Genomic DNA, 26873 nt, shown 5'->3' with positions numbered 1-26873 from the left:
GAATGACAGAAAAAGAGAGAACGAGAGAGAGATTGATAGAATGACAGAGAGAAAGAGAGTGAGAGAGAGAGATAAAGAGAGAGAGATTGATAGAATGACAGAGAGAAAGGTAGCGAGAGAGAGAGAGAGAGAGAGAGAGAGAGAGAGAGGGAAAACATTCTGAAATGTGAGGTTCTCACACAATGACAGCAAAAGGCGCAACTTCATCTCTTGACGTCGGCGAAAGACACATACAATATTCATAACTGCAGTAACTCGAGCGATAGGTATAGATAAACACAGTCAGAAAACCAATTTTGTTTTTTTTTAATTATTATTATTATCCTGTCGGAGTGTAGAAAAGCTAAAAACAGTTTACTGCCGAGCAATTTGACACAAAACACAATTAATACGTAGTGTTGAATTGTTAACCTCCTCACGGCTCGATAAATAACGTTTCGTCCGCGGTGACGGCCACATGTGCAGAACGTGACACCGTAAGGAAACTTACAAGCAAAACAACGACATTTCTGAGTTGCTAAATATTGAGAAACACTCATCCCCTCACCCCCTCATCCCCTCACCCCCTCACACCCTAACACCCTCATCCCCTCCTTGAAACCACGTTTGAATCAAAGGTCCACGACTACAAAGAGTTGTCTGATCAATGTGTAGATCACTGGCTGGCCAGTGTGTATATCAGAAAACACACACACGCACGCACGCACGCACGCACGCACGCACGCATGCACACGCACACACACCTCCCAGACAGACCGTCTCAGGTATGGAATGGAGGGCCCCTCCGCCTTATTTCCTGGTAATTTCCTGAAAGAATAAATACCATTTTGAAGGAGGCTTCGCAGCCAAGCAGCTTAGGGGCTTTGTCAGAAAAGCCCTGCAGTGATCTCAGCAGGGACGCAACAGAAACCCAAAGGCCCACACCTTCTCCGACAAGACAGGACGACACAGCAGCTCGGCGAGGTTCAATCTAGCCGCGTGTGAGTCAAACCGCCAGAGCTGTAATAAAAAATAAATGAAAAAATAAAAAATAAAAATGTAAGGAAAAGGATAAAACAAGACCGGCGCTATAAAAATCTGAAGAATCACTCAGTACCAACAACGATGCGTTTCGAACATTTATCAGCCACGACTCGCCGCAGCAACGGGGCAGTGAGCCTTGGAAACGGCGCGTTTGATTGAAAGGCGGACGAGAAGCTTTTTTTTTTTTTTTTTTTGGTATTTACAGCACATGAGAAGCCCAGACAAAACAGTTGCCCTTTTGATCCCAAAACACCAAACAAAAGAAGTTAATCAGAATCCGAACAGAAACCTCTCGCTCACCCTTTCCTACCTTAAAACCCAAGCCAATGTTCTTTCTCTTCCTCTAACCGCCCCCACCCCTACACACACTTCCCAACCCGGTAGCAAAGAGAAAGAGTGAGCGGAGTGAGCGGAGTGAGCGGAGTGAGCGGAGTGATCGGAGAGAGCGGAGCGAGCGTGGCGAGCCCGGCAGGGGGGGCATGGCGCTCAGGTGGCGTCGTCCTCCTCGTACAGGTGGTAGTTGAGCGTGATGACGGCGCTGATGAACTCGCCCAGCTCCACGAAGTCGGCAGTGATGATGTTGATGCCGCTCTCGCCCGGTCGCTGCGCCCGAATCCACTGCATCATGCCCGGTAAGGCCCTGGAGGGGGAGGAGGGACATGTCAGACGCATTAACCATTGGGTCTTGGACATCATCCGAGATCCGACCGGCCGGACCACAGCCCGGCCCGCGTCGGGATCGGATTTCGTACACGTGTGGACGGATCGCCGGCTACTTCAGCAAACCACGCCCCCCACGCCCTCCAACCCCGCAGAGCCTGCCCCCAAACACGACTGACGGGAAAGTCACCGGACCCGGAGAAGCCCGTGTGGAATAGCGCGTAGTTGCTCGAGGAATCGTTCATACATTGGGAAGTTGAGCACCCGGTCAACGTCGGCGAAAGTCCCGTTTACAATAAGAACCCACCGGTGCATCCACAGCAACGTCTCCACGGGAACCCTCCGCTGTGCTCTCTTTAAAATTGCCCGACCGCCAAATATCATTTGAAGACGTAAAAACAACGAAAAGGAATTCTGTTGCACGCAGCACCATTTTACCACTGAGTCATTTTAATATGAGGTGGGAACGTGAGGTCGGATCCCAGATCCGGCCACGGAGCTCGCAAGCGTCAGAGTCAAGAGTCAGGACGCTGGGTCTGCGGTGCGGATCCGGAGCTTCTGATCGCAAAGCGCAAAAGTGTACACACACACACACACACACACACACACACACACACACACACACACACACACACACACACGCAATCACGATCAAAGAAACAATATTCGGAACATTACGTGATTTTCAAGACTGATTTGGCAACGATTTGAGATCGGGCTGAGTGCTGGTAGTTCGCGCCGCAGAATCGTAGCTGTCATCGATATATGTGTGTGTGTGTCAGTGAAAGACTCAAATCTGTCTCAGTACAATCCCAGTGGGCCAGGTCGCGCTTCAATCAAACTGTGTCTGATCTTATCGGGGCCAGCCTTTCCAAAAATGTAACAACTGACATGTAACAACTGACATTTACCGATTTTCATTCTCTTCTGCACACACACCCATAACAACTGCGGTCTTTGAGGAGCACGGATCTAACGACGGGGAACGGACGGATGGAGACAAAACTCTCTCTGTTGGATACGATCCTCGTATCCAAATTGCGCCACAAAACCCAGCGATTCTGTCGCAGATATTTTACCCGGAAAGGGTTGTTTGGGCAGATAGACGACGGACGCCATAGCAACCACCGGTAAACGCGCGCACTTTTGGAGGCGAAGTGAGAGAGTCTTTATGTTGAGTTTGATGAGGGAGATAAATAAAGACAGATATTTGGATGGGCGCAAGAACCCAAATGGGGACATATTTAAGAACGTGTACTTCCTCCACATAGACACAAAAACACATATAGACATAAACACACACACACACACACAAACAGAGACACGCACACATACATACACGCACGCACACACACTGTAGGCATAAAGAGGTACATAAACAAAAACACACATAGACATAGACACACACATACAGTATATCCAGATACACATGAATACACACACACACAAACACACATAGTCACACACGCAATTAAACACACAGCCAAATACACACAAATATACACTGACACAAACACACATACACAGCAGAAAAAACCCACCTACACGTAAACATAATATACACCGCAACATAGATACACACACACATACACATAAAAAGACACACATAGAAAACACACACACACACGCACACACACCTTTAATTTGCAGCATTACAGCATCATATAAAGCAGGAGAGAAAAAAGAAAAAGAAAAAAGAATCCTTCACAGTTGGTTGATGTAACACAGAGGGCGAGCTGCACTGAGATAAAAGGCCCGTCTGACTCAGCATGGTGTGTGTGTGTGTGTGTGTGTGTGTGTGTGTGTGTGTGTGTGTGTGTGTGTGTGGTGTGTCTGTGTGTGTGTGTGTGTGTGTGTGTGTGTGTGTGTGTGTGTGTGTGTGTGTGTGGTGTGTCTGTGTGTGCGTGCGTGTGTGTGTGTGGCGTGTCTGGGTGTGTGTGTGTGTGTGTGTGTGTGTGTGTGTGGTGTGTGTGGCGTGTCTGGGTGTGCGTGTGTGTGTGTGTGTGTGTGTGTGTGTGTGTGTGTGTGTGTGTGTGTGTGTGTGTCTGTGTGTGCGTGTGGCCAGATGCCAGCCACTGACACTGGCTGGACGCGCTCGTGTGAAGCGGGCGGCGGCGGCGGCGGCAGCGGGGGAGGAGGAGGATGCTGCACATGCGTCAGTGCGGTCAAATGAAGGGAGAGGAAAGAGGGAAAGAGAGAGAGAAAGAAAGAAAGAAAAAGAAAGCAAGAGAGCGAGAAAGAGAGAGAACCCCAAAGAGGCAGAGGCAGACAACGCTTATCATATGAATTATTCATGCCGGGGCCAAATTGACGCCTCTATTGTTTGTAACTGGAAACATCCCCAGCAGGGAGTCGCAGGGAGGGAGAGAGTGAGCGAGGGGTGGGATGGAAGGAACCAGACGAGTGTGGGGAGCCAGAAGAGACTAATTCCCCCCGCAGGAGACACCGGAGCCAGGTCAGTGTCGGAGCCTGGAGACACCTGGAGCAGCTCACATGCCTCCACGTCTGGGTGGAAAATGCCACGATGACTCAAACATCTGTGTGTGTGTGTGGGCAAGTGCACGTGTGTGTGTGTGTGTGTGTGTGTGTGTGTGTCCAAGTGTGCTACGTTTTGCACATCATCACCCCTCCCCCTGCACCCCCACCTCCCTGTCTCCCTCTCTCTCTCTCTCTCCCCCACCCCCCCCCTCTCTCCCTCACGCCCCCCTCGCTCTCTCCCTCCCTCTCAATCACGTGTTATAACGAGGTGAACAGAACAGCAAAATTAATAAATAAATGAGCAAATAATAAAACGTAAATAAATGTGAGTTCTTCCATTGTGAAAGCATCACAAGACGCAGCGCTGTACTGTATATAACAAATACAAATGAAATTAATAATAATAATCTGAATGAATGGTGAAATACAAAAGGATAAAAATAAACACTATCGACAAGACCAATAAATAAATAAATAATGAAAATAAATAAAATAATAAGAACTCAATAAATCAATAAAAAATAATAATCTCTATCTCACTGACACACACACGCTCACGCACGCACACACACACACACACACACACACACACACACACACACACACACACACACACACACACACACACACACACACACACACACACACACACACACACACACACACACACACACACACACACACACACACACACACACACACACTCACCGCTCTGTGATGGTCTCTCTCAGTCCGCTCGCCACTCCTTTCATCACGGTGCTGGCCTTGGGCGTCAGAACCACCTGGGAGACAAAGAAGGTTCCCTTTCTCCTGCACAGGACACAGACGACATTCACCTTTTAATTCTAATTTCATATCAGACACCATTTAACATCATCCAATTATGGATATTAGTGAGTACAAGTTTTGAGAAGTATTTCATTGCGTTGCCGGCCATGTTAATGATTCATTTACAACCTACAATGCAAGTAGGGCCTTTGACAGCAAAGTACCATATTATTAACTTCTAGTAAATAACCTTAATATGACAGGATAATACCGGTAGATTGAAACCAATAACAACTCCACAGGTAATATTGCTCCGTTCGCATCGGGGGACGGTCACCCCCTCGCGAAAGAATCAGAAGGGCCTTTGAACTCACCATGTACCAAGCAACTTGATCATTAAAATTCTTAACTCAACAGCTGATTCATAGTTAGTAGCCCAACTGCCATGAAGTACATCACGTTTTGGCAGCATATGTCGTACTTGGCTGCAACTTCCAATTTGCACCAACCAAGTCTTAAGACGAAAAATGTTCTTTTATTCATGTATGTATGAATATTAATAAAATATCAAAAGAAAAACAAACCTCGTTCAAAAACATGTCTTGGTTATTGATGTTTTTTGAACATGCAAAATCAATATTAGGCAAACTAGGAATACACAGCAGTAAAATAAAAGTTACAAAGTGGTAGAAGTGGAGTGGAAGTCACAGGCCACGTAGACGGATGGAGGTGTTTTTACACTCGGTCCAGACGGAAGCAAATGAGACACAATCTCGTAGCTTGTGCAGCATGACCTAGCGTGAAATTGACAAGCCGCAAGTGATTTATTCCCATTAGCTGCGGTAAACAAAGCACTTCAGCCAAACGCAACATGGCGCCTGACCTGCGGTCTGTGACGGAGGCCTGCAGGAACTGCACCAGCTTCTCCGGGTCGGTGGTGTTGGCCCAGGGCGAGGGCATCATCTGGCCCGGCCACAGGAAGGGCACCTCCAGGGCCATGGGATTGTGGTAGAACACCAGCACCTGAAACTCCTTCTCCCACAGATACTGAAGAGTCACCTGGGCACCGGGGCGGGGAAGACAGTGAGAGAAGCATTAGAGTCCAAGTGAAATTAAAAACACAAACGAATATACTTCTGCTATGTGTATGGTCTCAGCTATCCAGTTATTTTAGTCAAAATCTTACAAAATGTATTTATGTTCTATTTCTTATAATATAATTATTATTTAAAATGTATCCATCATTTTTATTATTTGATATACAATTTTTATCACGACTTATTTGCTTTATTAAAGAAATTTACATTTTTTATTTTGTTATTGTGGCAGACGAGCGGGCGTGGTTAAGCCTGATCATTCCTTTTATTTTATGTTCCCGTTTCGTTTTTATGCGCCTTTTTGTTATGATCATGAATAAAACTTGGTGATGGGCATGTCGGCGCCCCACTGCCAGAAAGACTCCATCTCCCTCTTTAAACCTGTACATGTGGGTAGAGACCCCCACAATAATATAATCCTGCAACGTTAGCGCAACCTATATTGGTATTTCCCAGTAGGCATGGATCATGGTAGCGGCTGACGTCCTTGGTACTAATGATCTTTTTGGTCAAATATTAACCGTACAAGGTCATTTTATTTTCGGTCCATCCAGATGTTAGTCGGTGTAATGGGGCTGAGAGTTCACCTCTAAGTGCCAGATATCGAGGCTTGATGGATCATAAAACCTGGCGTCTATTGCCTTGTACGACCTAGCGGGAGCAGGCTCCCATCGCACGTCTCCCGGCAACTGTTTCCATCCGTCACTCAGGCTAGACTGGGTGACGGGGGATGGACGGAGCGCTCGGCGGCTCGAGCCAAAATCCCACTTCTACACCTTTTTGGAATGCGGAACATGATCGCAATTACGTAAATCATTTTGATTGATATTATTTACATTGAAAGTGCCGATATTACCAACCACACTTGGACTCTGAGGGCTGCGTTCACTCGACATTTGCGTTGTTGGCAATGCAATTGTGTGCAAAAGAGCAACTGCAGATGAGCCATCAACCGTGTACGGTACGTGGTTGCATTTTGGGGCGTCAAGCTTTGACGAATTTAATAAATTGTGCCCGTTTCAACAGGACTTGCATAATGTATTTTACAGCAAGGATCCCTAGTTTCATAGCAGAGCAGATATCCATTTGGGCGTAGTTATGTTGGTTGGAGGAAAATGTACAAAAAAAAAATAGAAAATAGAAGAAAATAATTAATTGGTGAATCGAAGAACAGAAAAGCTCCCCGTTCAGTAAGGACACGCATTGTTTACTTGATTGCCATTTTGCTGAAATTAATCAATGTTCCTTTCTATTATTTCACTCAGTCTCCTGCACACAAACACACACACACACACACACACACACACACACACACACACACACACACACACACACACACACACACACACACACACACACACACACACACACACACACACACAGAGGAATGAAAAGTGACTCTCAGGTAAACAAATCAATGAGTGACGGGAGGATAACCGTCCTTAATCGTCTGCAGCAGTTTTAAAAGGTTGAAAACACGAACAGAGAACAATGTTCATGGCTGTTAACAGGGAGAGCAGGAGCCAAGATTCATTTGCTGAGTTGAATCCAGACAGCGATGTCTTTCCCCACCCCTTTTCTGCCACGGCAGGCTTTCAAAAATTAAATAACCACAGGTCACACCCCTATCCCGTTAACCACGAAAGTAACTCCACAAACACGTATCACTTGAACTTATTATTAAGGCCCACTAATAGTTCTCACTTTCAGTACTGTCAGTACAGCCTCGCAATTTTGATATTGCAACACAAGAGCTGATTTGCCTTATTTATTTTTAGTGGGATTTAAATGGTTTTCACGGTCGAATTTTAGTGGTTCGGTGAGCTCTGACTGTGCACCCGGGTGTCGCGGCACAGTGAGTTGAAAGACACCGGTCTCCATCGAACGTTGGGGGAGTGTGATTATGAAATGAATATCTGAGGGTCTGTGTTGTTCTCCCGAGCAGAATAAGTTGAATAAAAACCTCTTGAGCGAAGATCACCGGGCACAGCTTGTCTCCGAACACGTCCCTCAGCATGGCCACCAGCTTCTCATGGTGCAGGTTCTGGACGCCGTAGAAGTGGTTGAAGTCCAGGAACACCACCTCCCTGGCGTGAGATGACAGGAAACTACTGATCTGCTCCAGACCTTCTCTGACCTGGGGACACACACCCACATGCACACACACACACACACACACAACCACACAGCAACCAAATGCACACACAACCATACAGCAACCAAATGCACACACAACCACACACAAACATACAACCACATACAAACATACAACCACATACAAACAAACGTGTGACAATGCGAGAAGAAAGTGTACGATTTTCAGCCTTTGCACAATTGCAAATGCAATATGCATATCACCAATAATGTTGATTGAATTGAATAACCCGCTTCACCAGTTACAGTGTTCACGCCTCGATTTCTAGTTTAACTCAAACTATAATTTTGCCTTCAGGCAGGTCGACGAGTAACAACATGAAGCAAATGTGAGATACGATGAAGATCTAGAAGCTGTCATCAGCGGTGTGGTTTGGGGTGGGCTGTTTACTGAATAACCCCCCCCCGGTCGCTCCCTCTCTGTTGGTACCGACTGTGTCCACGCCCGCGGGAACGATGGTGCTCCGCGGCGCCGATGGTGCGGCTATTTTATTTTAGATCCGCCCCATCGACAATTTGCCTGGAGTGGCAAAAACGGGTAGAGCCTGGACGGCTAAGCCACCGATGTCTTTGCATCCTAGCAACGCCCAAGTCTGCCATTTTACAGTATATCACTATAGTATATCGTATATATAGAGTGAAGCTGTGTACAGCCCTTCCTATTACGATTCTGCCGCATAACATTCAAAACTCGCACAGCAAAGGAAAGAGGAAAATAATATTCAATTATTTCATCTTTGAGACGGCAAAAGTAAAAGAAAAAAAAGACGGCTGCGTAGGACTAAGATATCAAAAAGCAAATCTCGCTTCAGGAAGAAAAACAACGAGCCACTTGCTTTGCCAGAACTCTTAACACATCAACAAGAATTCCAAGCTTCCTGTGAAACGCAGCCTCCTTGTACACACCGTGGCACTGAAGAGCCCGTGGGCGAAGAACAGCTCATTGTCCGGGTCACGGGGCTTGGTGGAGATGCGTAGGTCAAAGAAGCGGATCCCCGACTCCAGCTGGCTGGTGAAGTTCATGGTCTGGGTGGCCAGCCACTTTCTCATTAGCTTCTTGGCCACCGTGCCGAACACAGACACAAAGTTCTGCACGGTCTCAGGCTGCTCGGGGCCCACCGGAGACGTCTCATCAATGTAGAAGCTGAAGGAGTCATGGGAACCTGCGAGGGGAGGATGAGGTGTTGTATTGATTAGCGCAGGGCTGTCACTGGAAGCGTTTTACTGCTTAACTTCTGCTCTCTTCAGGGGGTCAGTTTCGGGTCAACAGAGATTCGGTGCCATGATTGAAAACAGGTGTGGCGGAGGAGAAGGGTCCTCCCTTTAAAAGCACAATCGGTAACATTGGACGATTAGCGACAAATAGAAGCCTCGAAAGGAAGCCGCAGAAACGACACCAACATCGCCAGCGGGCTGCTCCTCCTCCACAAGGCTTCTTAGCCTCCGGAAGGGTTTTGCAGGGGCAGGCGCTTGGTAGCCCGATGTTTGTTCCACATTCGTAGTTGGTAATAAAAACCAGTTTGGGGATTTTGCCGCAAAGTCTATTGGGGGTGGTGATTGAGTGGGGGATTAACGGGTCTGGGAGTGAGCAGCTTTCAAACAGAGGGTTCGGACCCGACTGCCTGTTTTAAGCTCTCGAAATCTCAGCGGCTGTCAAGGTCACAGCGGGCGGACTGAAAACCCCCAAATAACCTGCAACCTGCAAATAAACTCTGGTCCTTTCAGTTACACCCTACCGTCCGTTGGCACTGGTGTCTGTGTGTCAACATTTTTCCATAACTCTTACTTCATTCCATCTGGGTTTTTGATATTGTGCCATGTCTCTTATCTCTCCAGTCATCCAGTCAGATCCTGTCACTCCCTCTCGCCATGCAGTCCCCTCATCCCCTTCCCCTTGTTTCCCCGCCCATCTCCTCACCTGCAGCTCACTCCCCGCACCAGTCCCTCAGCTTACACACCAGTCCCCTTCCCTTTGTTATGGCCGCCAGATTGTCTTGTGTGTTTCGCCAAGCGTGCCAGCGTGATCCAGTCCTGTTTGTTCCTGACCTGCCAGTTTCTGACCCCGCTTGTCTGCTTTCCCGACCTTGGGTTCCCCGCCTGCCCCTTGTCGGATTTGTTTGCCCGAGTGACTGATCTCCCGGTTTTGACCTTGCCTGTCGACATTAGCAAACTGAACTCTCCTTGCAACTTGGTCCGTCTCGTTGTCGTGCTTTTGGGTTGGAGCCTGCCAGTACCAGTGAACGTTACGCTTCGATGTTTTTCTTTGCCCCTGTGAAACAGCCTCCGAAACAGGTAGAATAGTTCCGGTTCTACGGCAACAACGTCTGAATTGCACCGTATACGTTAAGGAGACAACCCTGTGGATGTGAGGTCATATCAAAGAAAAGCACCGGCTCGTAACCCAGTGAACTGAGGGAAGGCGTGGTGATGTGCCCTTTTAAACCAGGTTCCTACGGCTTCCAGTAACTAAGTTATTGCTCACAAAGCAGCAGTTTAGTCACACACCAAAACTCTACTCAGCTACAATACCAATTACATTTGAGAAAGCGGGAGGGTGTTTAATCTCTTGTCTAGTGAAGGTACAATTGAACACAGCCGTTGGTGTGGTGGAAGGAGAAAAAGGAATGGGTGTGCCCGGGTTTGGGCTCGTTAGATAAGTAAATGTCGCTGTTGCTCTCTGCTCTCATTTCCACAATCAATCTGTAGCTTCCTTGCACACAAATAATCAAATTGTGGGGTTTTTTTTAGACCAATATTGTGATTGCGATTTAGTATGCAATTTTTTTTGTTCCTTATCTTCCGTATTATACACTAAACACAAGCAATAAATCTGTTTATAGTATGACTGACACAACATTGGCTACAGTCAACATATAAACTGCTCTTTCCTGTAGGCGAGGCGTACGTGTTATGATGAAATGAGATGAATTGATGCAAATAACATATCTTTATTTACCTATTGACTTGTAAAAAGAAAAAACCTTCAGTCACAGACGACTATTGACTCATTAATTTAACTTCAAGTCTTGTAATTATTCCAATCCGAAGATTCACATTCGAAAAATATGCAGCGTTTCAGCAGAAATAATTTTTTTACAAAAATGTTGCGCGCATACGTCCACATAGACGGAGAGGCGCACTTGTTTTGCTCCATAAGGAGACATAGAATAAAAAACACACTGTTGTGGCTCGCCAATCGCGGGCACCCCATCGCGGGCGCGTGCGTTGCTAACATTGTTGGTACCGTCTGAGAGAAAGACAGGAGGTAAGATCGTGTAACATAAAAAGAATAAAAATAATAATAAACACTTTTTTTTGTCTTTTTTAAAATTTTTAAATCACACCCAATTCGAAGATTGCGTTCTGTTAAATTGGGATGTCGGTTTGAATTTGATTCATCGTTCAGCCCTACTACTACACATCCATACTCATCCTCTGGTGAGTATGGATATTCCATATCCTAAAACCAGCATCCACCCTCACACACTTCATATAAAGCACGTCGGCCCATTGTACGTTGCAGAAGATCAGGCTCCAAATACACAACAAGGTCACCATCAATTCCTAATGGCCAAAATGGTCATGGCAATCAGCGCGCAGTTTAACCTTGGTGTCACAGAACAATAACACCATCACAGTCAAACCACAACACCTGAAAGATCTGCCGCTGGTGGTTTACTTCAAATTATTTTGTAAATATCAGCACTGAATTATACGTCTAAATACCTTGCAAGGAAAGGGACTTTATTTGAATGGCAGGTTTCATAAGCAAGGCCAATTCCAATTGATTAGACATTAAAGGCATTATATAAAAGCAAAGACGAATAAAAGCATCGTAATAAAAAGCTGAGAAAAAAGACAAAAGACATGAAATCATAGAGAGAAAAGGTTAAAGTGCAATTCACAACAGGACTGGACTCTACGCAAACATAGCAGGACTCAAACTCGAACTATCAAAGTGCAACTGGTTCACTGTAAAGCAGTTGCAAATATGCAAATATATGCATGTACGTATAAACATTTCAACTAATGCTAATACTAATGCTGTGTCATGTCCCTAAAAGTCTTTTTTTGCACAATGTTTAAGGAAATTGAAACGCTTTCTAGATTTCCCCTCTGGCAGATGATTTACATGCATGCTCCGCAGAGTATCAGTTCTATACCCAACACATTGTGTCCCGAGGGGAACATATTTAATTAACTTTTAAAATTAAAATCAAACTGCCACCAAATGTTACATTCAAATGCTAATTGTAGTTCCTGGATGTCGATGCCTTCTGTTGGCTCTGAGTCAATATCTACAGGCACACGAGCGTGTCCTCCACAGCCTTTGTGGAGCCGCCGTCAACCCACTCCTGGCTTTGTTAAGGTTTATTTCATTACAGTAAATATATATATTTTTTTGTTCAGTTTCACTCCCACTCAAATCTGTCCGAGGCTTCAGCAAAAGGTTTGGCAAAATGTGGCGGCATGCATTCTTCATAGATGTTGATTAGTTGAAATGTGTTTTCTTCTTTGAAAATAAAAGGAAAATGGATCATAGCAAATTGAAAGTTGGGAAAATTATTGTTTTTAGACATCAGTTTGGAATCAGGAGATGGATATACTCAATATGGATTGATGCCGGCCGATAAACAGTCTGTTTTCATCTGAGTCATTCCACTGGTAAATGATCCATTGCATCAGAATCGCGTTCGACTGAAAATAGAGCTAGTGACAGGTTATATAATGTTATGTTCGACTCTGAAACAGTGCTTCAAAATAAAGGAAATATCCCTGATATGAGTATAAAGGAGCAAATACCACAAAATATGATTGTCTATATATAATACATCCTGCCCATTGAAATGAAATTAACACATTATTAATTAAATTTGGAAGGGCCATCAAGAATGGCCATGTGTTTGTTTGGGTGTGTGCGTGTGTGCCTGCGTGTATGTGTGTGTGTGTGTGTGTGTGTGTATCTTTATATATCTGACTAGTATTTGTTTGTATTTTTTAGCAGTATATATTTGACATTTTAATTTGTATTTTATTTAATAAAAAAAAAATGTTGGTTGTATTATATCTTCATTTTATTATTATTTTTATTCTCAATTCTTTCTGACTGTTAAGCTTCTTCTTTTTTCTTACATTTTTGTGATCGTTAAGGTCTGCAGTGTAACACACCAAAGCTCCCCAGAACAAATTTCTCGTATATGTAAACGTACCTTTCCGATTTCTGATTCGGATTTCTAACAGTGGCACAGACCAGAACGCGTTTGGAATTGCAGGGTTGGAAACACTGACCCCTACTGGCCATTTGGTCTGTGTAACAGAAGGCCGTCAACTTTAAAGAGGACACGCTTCCTTTCCATCTGAAATCCCGTGACGCCACGAGACACGAAGACAACAGACGTCGAAGATCAAGACAAATACCAGAATATGCAGAGAAAAGATAGGAGCAGACGCATTCAACTCTTTTCTTTATTACCTGGACAGCCCGCTGTTACGGAACAGCAGGAGTCCGCAAATGGCCAGCCCATCGACTGTGGTCCATTTAAACAAGAAGACTCACATTCTGAAACTCTGTGTTCCTCTAAGAACAAGATTGGACCGAACTTAATGTCTAAATGAATGTGTAACCAACGTAATGTTCTCCCTTAGGTGATTTAAGAATAATACTATTCCTGACTTTGAGGGACGAGAAATTACAAAATTTGAAATGTGACATTTAAATGTAATTAAGTTGTTGTCTTATTTGTGGAGCTTGGACTCCCTCTAGCGTCTACAGACGGGACCTGACTTATCTATTTAATAATGTGTCTCATTGCCCAAAACTCTGGGAGAATATCATGTATGCCAAATTTCAGTTTCAGGAGCGCTCTGCATGTTGTACCCTCATGTCATCCTCACTCCAGTAAGAAAAATCCTCACTCTGTTTAACTCATATGCGGTCCACCAATTGCGTCAATATGAAACGAATGCTGTGGGCGCTTGATAACATGATGTGGACTTCATTCCGTTTATTCAAGATTTAGTCGTAGATCAAGTCGTAGATCAAGTCGTAGAGACGCTCAGGGACACTTTTCTACCTTTAAAACCCCTTCTACTTCAACTGGTGCTGAGCAGTCCCCAACCTGTACCTCCCGTCAAGTCTTGCTGATAAACCCCTCATTTTTGATAAAAACCTTTTTCTGGCGTCGTGTGGCCATGCCACCCCACTAATCGAGCTATTTTTGGACAAGTCGTCAACCCTGCATTCGAACAAGCGCGCAGGACCCCAGCCAAATAACCGTTGCTGCATCTTGCAGTCCCGGACCCTAATAGTACGTGGGGATGCCCAATATTATTTTGGGCCCAAGGCAAGACTACACCCATTTGAAGCTGAACCAACCGTGATCTAAGGAACGGCGATCCAGTAAGCTCAGGCTCTGGTAAGCGTAGGGCGAAGTGATATTGGTGTGGGCACGGCGATTTCTTTATTTTTATTATTCAGTTTAGAGTAAGTTAGCTGCGTCCTTTGTGCGCATTCAAATGCAATTAAACCCCACAGAACAATATGTTCACTTCCCTCGTGTGTTTGTGTTTAACTTGCTTTAATTTCCGTTTGCTACATAAAACGTTTGAACATATTATCAAATTCTTTAATCATGAATGAATATTCATTGCGTTATTAAGAAGTAGTTGGGTATTTATCTGTTATTCTGTGAGTGAAATCCGGAACGGAGAAAACACGACCCTGAAGAGTAAGGACCTCTATCGCCGCCCGTGCGGCCGTAAACTGACTTTTAATTATCCAATACTTATTATAAATTAGTGATACTCAACTAAACTATAAAAATGAATCATATGTCCTATTCAGGCTACAGTCTGCAATTATCCTAACGTGCATGAGGTGATAGGAGTCCATGCAACACTAGCGTACTATTTAGTATGCCAAAATAGTACTACTTCATAGCACAGCCAAACAGTATGCAATGAGCACCAGGATGAGTAACCAGATCCGATGAAATATCATAGCAACACTGCACACTGCGCTAGCAATCGTATCCCACAATGCACTGCGAGGGCAGGACTCCAGTAAAGGTCTCTCTGCAGTGTCGTCATTAATCCTCAAAGTGCAGAAAGGAAGTGAATCAGGGACACGGCGTATGTTTGACATAAACAGGAATACCCCGACTCCAGCGACCATTTTAAATGTCATGCTCGACGTATACTACACACTGCAACGCTGCGGCGATCAACATGGCCGCTGATGAGTTTTGATGTTGATGTGCACCATTGTTCCTGCTATGTCGGGATTCATTTCCTACCGCTGTCTCAACGTGCACCTGTCTTTGCTTAAGACGTACGTTTGTAAACTCTTGCTGTCTCTCTCTCTCTCCCCCTCTCTCCCTCTGAGAAAGTGCATGTCCAGTTAGACCCAAGACGTGAAGAGGGCGGGAGATGGAGGAGAGGTAGGGGGTGAGGAAGCAAAAAAAGAGGGGAGAGAGAGAAATAGTGATGATTAGGCAATTCTGTTGAAACAAAGAGTGAGAGCAATAGGACGATATGGGAGAGGAGAGAACGCAGACAAGAAAGAAAAAAGGGAGAGAGAGAGATAGAGAGAGAGAGAGAGATAGAGAGAGAGAGATAGAGAGATAGAGGGAGATAGAGAGAGAGATGTTGTGCACCATAATAATTGTTATGTCTTGTTATGCTTTGGCAATGAAAGAATGCTTGTCATGCCAATAAAGCAAATTTGCACAGAGAGAGAGAAAGAGAGAAGGAGGGAGATATATATATATATATATATATATATATATATATAGAGAGAGAGAGAGAGAGATGGACAGGCCTCCTTCCCTCCCTCCCCCTTCCCTCTTTCCCTCCCTCCTTCCCCCCTTCCCTCCTTCGCTCCTTCCCTCCCTCTTTCCCTCCCTCCTTCCCCCCTTCCCTCCTTCCCGCCCTCCTTCGCTCCTTCCCTCCCTCTTTCCCTCTCGCCCTCCCCCCTTCCATCCCTCCCTCTCACCCTTCCAGCCCTCCTTCCCTCTCCCCTGCCTTCCATCCCTCCTTCCCTCTCCCCTGCCTTCCATCCCTCCTTCCCTCTCCCCTGCCTTCCAGCCCTCCTTCCCTCTCCCCTGCCTTCCATCCCTCCTTCCCTCTCCCCTGCCTTCCAGCCCTCCTTCCCTCTCCCCTGCCTTCCATCCCTCCTTCCCTCTCCCCTGCCTTCCATCCCTCCTTCCCTCTCCCCTGCCTTCCAGCCCTCCTTCCCTCTCCCCTGCCTTCCATCCCTCCTTCCCTCTCCCCTGCCTTCCATCCCTCCTTCCCTCTCCCCTGCCTTCCATCCCTCCTTCCCTCTCCCCTGCCTTCCATCCCTCCTTCCCTCTCCCCCTGCCTTCCATCCCTCCTTCCCTCCCTCTCCCTCCCTCCGGCTGTGAGCGCTCTCTTCCATTCTCTCTATCAATCCATTGCTCCAGGTCTGGGACGCCTGCGTCGCCGTTCGCAATGAGACGCAATTATTAGATTAAAGAACCTGATAAGTCCACCTTCTGGAAACGCGGCGGTGAGGCCGCAAGAACCCAGAAGCCAGAAGTTAGAAACTAGAACCCAGAAGTTAGAAACCAGAACCCAGAAGTTAGAACCTAGAACCCAGAAGTTAGAACATAGAACCCAGAAGCCAGAAGATGGAACCTAGAACCCAGATCCCCGAAGTTAGAACCTAGAACCCAGAAGCCAGAAGTTAGAAACTAGAACCCAGAAGTTAGAAACCAGAACCCAGAAGTTAGAACCTAGAACCCAGAAGTTAGAACATAGAACCCAGAAGCCAGAAGTTAGAACCTAGAACCCAGATCCCCGAAGTTAGAACCTAGAACCCAGAAGCCAGAAGTTAGAAACTAGAACCCAGAAGTTAGAAACCAGAACCCAGAAGTTAGAACCTAGAACCCAGAAGTTAGAACCTAGAATCCAGAAGTTAGAAACCAGAACCCAGAAGTTAGAACCTAGAACCCAGAGGTTAGAACCTAGAATCCAGAAGTTAGAAACCAGAACCCAGAAGTTAGAACCTAGAACCCAGAAGTTAGAACCTAGAACCCAGAACCCAGAAGTTAGAACCTAGAACCCAGAAGTTAGAACCTAGAACCCAGAAGTTAGAAACCAGAACCCAGAAGTTAGAACATAGAACCTAGAACCCAGAAGTTAGAACCTAGAACCCAGAATCCAGAAGTTGGAACCTAGAACCAAGAAGTTAGAACCTAGAACCCAGAAGTTAGAAACCAGAACCCAGAACATAGAGCCCAGAACCCAGAGTCAGAAACCAGAACCCAGAAGTTAGAACCCAGAGTCAGAAACCAGAACCTAAAAACCAGAACCCAGAAATTAGAACCCAGAACCCAGAGCCCAAAAGTTAGAAACCAGAACCCAGAGCCAATAATCCAGAAGTTAGAACCCAGAAATTAGAACCCAGAACCTAGAACCTAGAACCCAGAGTCAGAAAGCAGAACCCAGAAGTTAAAACCCAGAACCCAGAGTCAGAAACCAGAACCCAGAAGTAAGAACCCAGAACCCAGAGTCAGAACCCAGAACCCAGAAGTTAGAACCCAGAACCCAGAAGTTAGGACCCAGAACCCAGGGTCAGAACACAGAAGTTAGAACCCAGAACCCTGAGTCAGAACCCAGAAGTTAGAACCCAGAACCCAGAAGTTAGAACCCAGAACCCAGAAGTTAGAACCCAGAACACAGAAGTTAGAACCCAGAACACAGAAGTTAGGACCCAGAACACAGAAGTTAGGACCCAGAACCCAGGGTCAGAACACAGAAGTTAGAACCCAGAACCCTGAGTCAGAACCCAGAAGTTAGAACCCAGAACCCAGAAGTTAGAACCCAGAACCCAGAAGTTAGAACCCAGAACCTAGAGTGAGAACCCAGAATCTGGCAATGGATATCTCACATGGACTCCCCCAATATAAGATAATAAAAAATCTAAAAATGAACTGCCTACCTTCTGTCCTTCCTTCTGTCCTTGCTTCCTTTCCTTTCCTTCCTTCCTGCCTGCCTGCCTTCCTTCTGTCCTTGCTTCCTTTCCTTTCCTTCCTTCCTGTCTGCCTGCCTACCTTCTGTCCTTCCTTCTGTCCTTGCTTCCTTTCCTTTCCTTCCTTCCTGCCTGCCTGCCTTCCTTCTGTCCTTCCGTCCTCGCTTTCTTTCTTGCTTCCTCGTTTCCCTGCTTTCTTCCTGCCTGCCTCCCTTCCTTCATCGCTTGCGAGTTTCCTTGCGTCCTTTCATCCTTTCTTCCTTCCTGCCCTCCTGCTTGCCTGCGTGCTTGCCCTGCCTTCCTTGTTTCCTTGGTTCCTTCCTTCCTTCCTTCCTTCCTGGGCTTTCAGTCGCAGCGGAGTGGAGGGATGGGAGCCAAAGTGTGGACGCGAGAGAGAGAGACAGAGAGAGAGACAGAGAGAGAGAGAGAGACAGAAAGAGAGACAGAGAGAGAGAGAGAGAGAGAGAGGGATCGACCGTTATAAAATTTCTCGGCGGGATGATCCCCTTCTTACCTGAGGGAAGGAAGAAAGCAAGGACAGAAGGAAGGAGGGAAAGGGGACGGAGGCATCTCTCTCTCCTCCCCCCCTGGATACGCCGTTATGCCATGCTTAGTTAATAGAATTTCTCGTCCCTTCGTCCGAAAGCGTTCTATTCATTTCCGGATGGTGGAGGAGCCTCGAACCAGCAGGGAGGGAGATCTCCACGTCCCTTCCACCGTTTGGCTCCGCATTAGTCTTCAAAGCTTATTCATTCTACCAGGCATCTCTGTCTGTCTGTCTGTCTGTCTGTCTCTCTCTCTCTCTCTCTCTCTCTCTTCAGATCGTCCACCGGAGTGTGCAGCGCCAGTGAAATGTCCCCGTGGTTTTGTTTCTTATCGCGCACTCGGTGTTTTGCATCCTAATGAGATCTCTTCTGCCCGTCCTGAATGAAGCCTCCCAAAAAGAAATCTGTATTGAATTTGGGAAGATAAAAAATTACAAATAAAATAAAGAAAAACTGCTTTTACGAATACACGGTAAAGTTGAGGTTTAAGCCGCACAGCCTCCGGCGCGCTGCTCCCAACCTTCGGTTGAAATCCATGTTAGTATCAGAATCCTTCGATCAGTCCCTTTAGAATAGAAGGAATTTGTTTGAAATGACGCAAGGAACATACATTAAATGGGCATTTATGTGAAAAATAAAAGGTAAAAACAGATCAAGTAGAATCAAATTGAGGAAAAGTAATTAATAAATATTATATTAAATAATGATATATATTATTAAACAATATACAATATATTATGAACAGTAAATAAGAAAGCATGAAAAAGAATATATACAATAAGTAGTAATTTACAGCAGTGATATACATGAGAGGTGTTTTCAAAACATGCAGCTTTTACACTTTCGTTCCTTGTGGTATTTTTCAGGTGGAATATTCCAAAATGCAAAAAAACTCAACAACAAGCGGATGATACGTTATGTTATCATGGCTTCATGGTCAGACGTTACGTAAACACCCTTGGAGGGTAGTAACTGTATTTTTAAAGACTGCTGGCTGGTTCCAGCTGAGGATATTCGGCAAGCCGCTCTCCACCCTCGGGCAGGCGGGGGCGGTCGGGGGTGGGGGATGGTGGGGGTTTATCTGCAGACTCCCACCTGTAACCATTTCTCCCTGTGATCGCTCCGGGGCGTGCACGCCAAAGCTGTGGGCGGTGCACATGCATGACACAACCCACACGAGCACAATATCCCCACTCCCGCCCTGCCTGTTATGACACAGTATTGAGTCATTATAGATGGAATTATTATTATATTTATTATTATGAAATTACTATATTATTATCACTGTAGTGATAACTATTGTGTATTATGACTCGAGCGATAATTACTATGTAATTACTATAATAGTGATTTACATATAATGTGATAACTGTGTATTGACTGTGTAATAACTAATATAGTGCCATTACTATGTAATTACTATGCACTAATTACCAAGAGTGATAATTACTATGTAATAATGAATATAGTGATTATCATGATGTAATAATCCCTGTGATACCTATGTAATTACTGTGTTATATTAGAACAGTGATAACTACTATGTAATTAGTATATAATATTCACTATAGTGATAATAACTATAGTGATATCACCATGTAATAATTACTATGCTATAATCCCAATAGTGATATTATGATGGAATAATTACAATAGTAATTATTATTATATAATTATAATAGTGTTGATATTAAATTACCCAGCTGCTGATTGGCTCTTCCACCACAAAGGTCAAATCAGTGGTTATTAGTGCATTTTTATTACTATTGTTATTAGGGGTCCAGCCCCCAAGTGGTACTGGTATTGTTAATGAAAAACTGACGTCAGTAGGCTATGGATGTCATGTATCCACTCACAGACAAGATGAATAAAATGTGCATTCAGGGCAGTCCAAATACAGTATGCCATCGTCCAAAGTTTGATCCAGATCCATCCATTATTGTGGAATAATTTAGTAAAAAACTGTATTTTTTATCGTCGCCGCAACATGCACACTTGCGCAAATGATGGCTCCCACAGGTCAAATGATAGCATTGCAGTCTAGTGATTGGTCAACGACCGGGTCCTCGCCAAGATGGCGGCACGTGCAGACGTGACCGATGTTAGACTGTCGTGGATATCATGGATCCGACGAACCCACAGATAATCCGAATAAGATGTGTATTCCGGGCCGTTCCAACATGGCTTCGTTCAAATTTCACTCAGATCGGTTCAGTATTGTGGAAGAAGTTTGTGTTCGACAATCACGACCTCACCAAGGTGGCGCCACCACGCACAGACGTATAAATCCTTGTGCGCATGCGCAAGCTGGTGGAGTACATAGACCACGTGACAGCACTGCAGTCCACCAGGCTGTTACGAGTGAACTTCTGCACTCGTAAAATCAAACCAGAGGCTATAGCCAGGACGCCAGACTCTCCGTGGGCCGTCGTCGGCTCCGGCAGGCGGCCTTGTCGGCTCCAATCGGCTCCGATCGGCCCGCTCGCCGGTAGGTCTTTTAACCGAGTGCAATTCACCCTCCTTCCCCGTCCGATCGCAATTATCCACATGTGGCAAAGTAAATAATCCAGAGATTAGATTCCAGAGACATCAATGTATACAAACTTCCTGAACTATAACTACAATAACCATAAGCTATTACATAATACAAGAAACATGTGTTTTGAAATATTTTCATTCCTTTTGTGTTTTTGGTGCAGCCCACTACATTTTATTATATATCCTCTACAGCTGAAGTCAGTTAAACCACTTACCTTAGTTTATTAATTTATAGGTTTTTTAAAAGACATTATTGTGATGGCAGTTTTCTGTTGATTCACACTGCCCTGGATGCCGCTTCTTGCTGCCTGCAGCTATATTTATTATTATTATTATGCCCTCCATTTTAAGCCCACTCTCTTCTTACTCTAGTCTCTCACCTCATCCTCTCTAAATCTCTGTAATCTGTCTCTTTTCCTCTGTCGCTCACCTTTTCCAGGTCACCCCTCCCTCTCATATGCACAGACCCACCAATTGTCGGTTTTCTTTTGAAATATTCCAATGCAATATGCAATAGAAAGGGAGGAACAGCGATGAAACAGTATGTATTAAGCAGCGTTGTCAACGATAGATCTAGTCTGTATCTCCAACCTGCTCCTTCACGTATCGTATTCACACTGTATGTCATAACTTGCATATAAATGTATTGAGTTTATTTTTTAGTTGTTCATATCCGCGCTTCTTTTTTTATTGATTCGTTTTTTAATTTGTTATTTTATTGCCAGTATATTACCAATTATGGCCAAGGTGTGCTGCTGCTGAACCACATCTATGGCATGAATATGGCATCAATACATCTATATCAATAAATAATACTGTGTATTTACAGTATCAAGAGACATATCATATACTGCAGTGTGCACAAGATCAATATTTAATCACATTCAGGCAAAGGTATACATTTTTATAAAGGGATGAAACATTTATATATAGATATGAGGTGTGTGTGTGTGTGTGTGTGTGTGTGTGTGTGTGTGTGTGTGTGTGTGTGTGTGTGTGTGTGTGTGTGTGTGTGTGTGTGTGTGTGTGTGTGTGTGTGTGTGTGTGTGTGTGTGTTCACACGCCCCCACGAAACGGCCATAAAGCAGCGTACAAGTTTGCCGAGCCTGTTTGACTAATTCCTCTTGACAAACGTCGGCCATTAAAACACCGTCAGAGGAGAAAGATGAAGCGCTCAGCGTGGAGAGAGCGAAAGAACCCCGCGAAGGACCACGACCAGCACGGAATGACCACGACCCGGACAGAAGGACCACGACCAGCACGGAAGGACCATGACCCAGGCGGAAGGACCACGACCTGGACCGAAGGATCTCCAAGCTGACGGAAGGACCATGACCGGGACGGGAGGACCACTAAACTGACAGAAGGACAACCACCCGGACTGAAGGACACAAACTGACAGAAGGACCATCACCTGGACCGAAGGACCATGACCCGGACGGAAAGACTACCAAACTGATGGAAGGACCACGACCCGGGCACAAGGACCACAAAACTGACAGAAGGACCATGACCCAGGCGGAAGGACCATGACCTGGTCCGAAGGACAACCAAACTGAAGGAAGGACCACGACTGGGACGGAAGGACCACCAATCTGACAGAAGGACCATCATCCGGACTGAAGGACCACGACCCAGATGGAAAGACGCGGGAGAGTCTGCAAAGTTACTGTTGGAGACGCGGCATCGGTGCTTCACCGCCCACGCGTTTAGAAAGCAGAGAGAGAGAGAGAGAGAGAGAGAGAACAACCCTTTTTTTGCTCTTAAATGATGGAGCATCGCAGGTTCTGCAGAAAGAGAGGAGGCACACGCGCTTGCTCGGGGAAAATCTGGCGCCTTGTGTCTCATTTCTCCTCTTTCTCGTACTCGTTCCGACGGGAAATGAGTGAAAGTGACGACAACTGACGCAAACGCGTGGCAATTTAAATAAACGGATGCAGGTTGTGTGGCCTTTTCCCAACACAATCTTGTGGATTCTGGCACTGCAGGAGGCTCGATGCACTCCCGAAACACACACACACACACACACACACACACACACACACACACACACACACACACACACACACACACACACACACATCTGTGAGAGTGTGAGTATTTTACATACACAAGTTGTGTTTCAATCAGGGGGATTTTGGGGGTCGTGGTCCTTCCGTCCTGGTCGTGGTCCTTCGTGGGGTTGTTTCGCTCTCTCCCCGCCGAGCGCTTCATCGCTTTCTCCTCTGACGGTGTTTTAATGGCCGTCAAGAGGAATTCAACAAGCCCCCCCCCCCCCCCCCCCCAAATTATACTTGGACCCCCCCCCCAAACGGAGGTAAAAACAACAGGTCAGGGGTGGTTTGAAACATTCATACTGTATACTGTATATCCTACTCACCTGTTATCGTAAACATTACAATATATTTCCCATATTCTTGCGCGGAAGAATGTTGTAATACCATTACTATGAGATGCTGTTATAAAACGCAAAGAGATGATTGGTTTTCTTGATTCAACCCCCCCCCCCGCATTGTCAGAAGACTTGGTTGCGCCCAACATACAAATAGAAAAGAGCAACAAACAAGTGGTTAATGAAAAAACACCACCTCTGTTGATGAGTCAATTCACTGAACGAGGCCTTATTTACCTTATTGACTCAACTGTTACTTAGCCCCATGGCTGCCATCAGCCAGCCGTTAGCCCTCCAGCTAGGCTGGCACCTAGTGTAAAATATATGGGATTTCTTTCATACATTTCAATGTACTTCATACATATATATACTGCATTATATTTTTCAATATATGGAAATATATGACGGGGTGGAAAGCTCCATGTGAATATGTAATTAGCCTACTCGTGTTAATTACTATGTAATAACTACTACAATGATAATTACTATGAAACTATTACTATAGTGATGAATTAATTACAATAGCAATCATGACTTTGTAATATTACTGTGGTGATAATTGCTATGTAATATCACTATAGAGATAATTTCTACATAATATTACTATAGGGATAATTACTATGTAATAATTACTATGGGGTGATTGTTATGTAATAATTACTATAGGGGTGATTGCTATGTAATATTCACTATGTAATAATTACTATGAAATAATTACTACAGGGGTGATTGCTATGTAATAATTACTATAGGGATAATCACTATGTAATAATCACTATGTAATTATTATTACTATAGAGGCGATTGCTATGTAATATTCACTATGTAATAATTACTATGGGGATAATTACTATGTTATATTATTATAGTGATAATTGCTATGTAATATCACTATAGGGATAATTGCTATGTACTATTACTATAGGGATACTTACTATGTAATATTATTACAGGGGTAATTGCTATATAATATTACTATAGAGGTGATTGCTATGCAATAATCCTGTAGGGAAAATTAGTATATAATATTACTATAGGGTTGATTGCTATGTAATATGACTGTAGGGATAATTACTATGTAATTTTACTATAGGGGTGATTGCTATGTAATATTCCTATATGGATAATTGCTATGTAATATTACTATAGGGATAATTGCTATGTACTATTACTATAGGGATAATTACTATCTAATAATTACTATTGGGTGATTGCTATGTAATATTACTAGAGGGATACTCACTATGTAATAATCACTATATAATAATTACTATGTAATAATTACTTTAGAGGTGTTTGCTATGTAATAATTACTATAGGGATAATTACTATGTAATAATTACTACAGGGGTGATTGCCCCGTAACTGGCTCCAGCAGAAAGGTCAAGCCAGTGGTTATATCGGGTGCATCTGGGAGGAAGTCCTATTTTCAGCATTGTGTCCGAAAAGCACGAGCGGCTGCTTTGCATGATACTACTTCAGCCTCCAATACTTTTCCATTTTTTTTTTTTTTTGTTGTTCTCTCTCTTCCTTCCCGGAGAACACCACCCCGCAGTCACCCCGCCAATCACCCGCTCTGAAACCCAGCGCAAAAACGGACACATAACGCGGCGATTCGATTTCTTGCCCCCGCGGGAGCCCGCCGCAGTTCGCTCCAGGATGCGGGTGACATCAGGGGGATCTGACTGACGTGCAACAGGTCCTGTCCGCCGTCCGACCGCCGAACCCCCCCCCCCCCCCCCCATCCACCCATCCACCCATCCATCCACCCAGCCATCCACCCATCCATCCACCCAGCCATCCACCCAGCCATCCACCCATCCATCCTGCAGAGTTGACCGCCCCAAGTCCTGCGTGGAAACAGCGGCCGCAACATCCTCCCGCGCGCCGCGCCACGCGCCTCCGGTCGTCCACGCACCCGCGCACGCGTCCCACCCCAGAGCGCCCCACGAGCCGCGGCGGCAGCACCTACCGGGGATGGAGAGGTTGGTGAGCGGGATGTTGTGCATGCTCTGCGGCAAACTTGCCATCCAGTCGGCGAAGCGCAGGTCGCTCCTCCCGTGAGACGAAGCCATGCCGCCCACCGTGCCCGCGCGACGCTCTCTCGCGGTCTGGGCTCGGAGCGGTGCGCGGACGACTGCGCGTGGACCGGGCGCTCCTCTTTGTGGCGGCGCTCCGAGTCCACCCCCACCCCCCCCCCCACCCCCCCCCCCCCCCACCACCACACACACACCCCCACCCCCCCCCATCCCCCACCCGCTCTCCAAGGCGCGCACGACACGCGCACGGGTGGGAAGCGGGATTGCGTCGCGTCGCGTCGCGGAGAGGTGCGCACCGCGCGCGGTGAGGAAGGGGATGTCAGCGGCGGAAGAGCATGATTCCACGATCTCCCTATAGGTTGACATTTGAAGTTGAAATCCGTGAGATTATTTTGTTATATGCTAAAAAAAAAAAAATTAAAAAAAATACACATCAGATATTATCCCACTTTTTACATTTTTTTTTAACCTGTGCTGTCAGCACGCTGGGCATACAACACAGAGTATTTGTGTGCCATTGCGTCCAGGACAGAGTTAGTCTGCAAGTGGAGTTCAACTTCTCAACCCGCAATGCAACTCTTTATTCATTCTTAAATCATCAAGAACTGCTGCGGCAACTCTGTCCTGTGGACAAGAGCACGGCTTCTGGTTAAAGAGAACCACCACCAACCCTCCTCTTTGAGAACTATTTATCATGTTTGGGTCTATAAACTACTAATCACTACCCCAAGAGGGGGAGGATCACCACGGTGAGACAAATACACATAGAAACAAACAGCATTTACACAAAAAGATGAACATTGGACGACAACATTAATTGAAAAACAGTAAATTAGGCCCAGGAAAACTGGAACTACAGCTTAGCTGGCATTTTATTAAGAAACAGCCATTCAATGTATTCGCTTTCCAATGTTGGTTTGCGGGGTCCGCCACCAACGGCAAAAATGCCAAGATGACCTGCAACTTGGGCACGCGGGGGTAGTGAGCGGCAAAGTGAATTCGATAAAGCTACGTTTTAGATAGTTGTGGTCAGTAAACTCTGGATACAGGTGAACATTCTCAAAAACAAACATCCTCACCACCTCAAGAGTTCAAGAAAAAACAAACCCCAAATGAACAGAAGAGGGAACGCTTTGGAGAAGAGACGGTGACTTTCGGATATGAGGGTAAAGCCAGATGTGGGGGGGA

The 26873-nt window shown here is 45.4% G+C and overlaps 1 protein-coding gene across 1 annotated transcript; it reads right to left on the bottom strand.

Annotated features, from left to right (window-relative positions):
- Positions 1-1509: 1509 nt before the first annotated feature.
- On the bottom strand, positions 1510-25721 carry plcxd3 (phosphatidylinositol-specific phospholipase C, X domain containing 3; the record flags this gene model as incomplete). Its single annotated transcript, XM_080004613.1, has 6 exons — positions 1510-1663; positions 4870-4971; positions 5813-5988; positions 7990-8163; positions 9087-9343; positions 25619-25721. 6 exons carry the CDS (start codon positions 25719-25721, stop codon positions 1510-1512), a joined length of 966 nt encoding a protein of 321 aa, XP_079860739.1.
- Between the last annotated feature and the right edge of the window lie 1152 nt (positions 25722-26873).

This window comes from Zeus faber, assembly GCF_960531495.2.
Source record: "Zeus faber genome assembly, chromosome: 7".
In the NCBI taxonomy this organism is placed as follows: Eukaryota; Metazoa; Chordata; class Actinopteri; order Zeiformes; family Zeidae; genus Zeus; species Zeus faber.
This window is presented reverse-complemented; position numbering and strand designations above follow the sequence as displayed.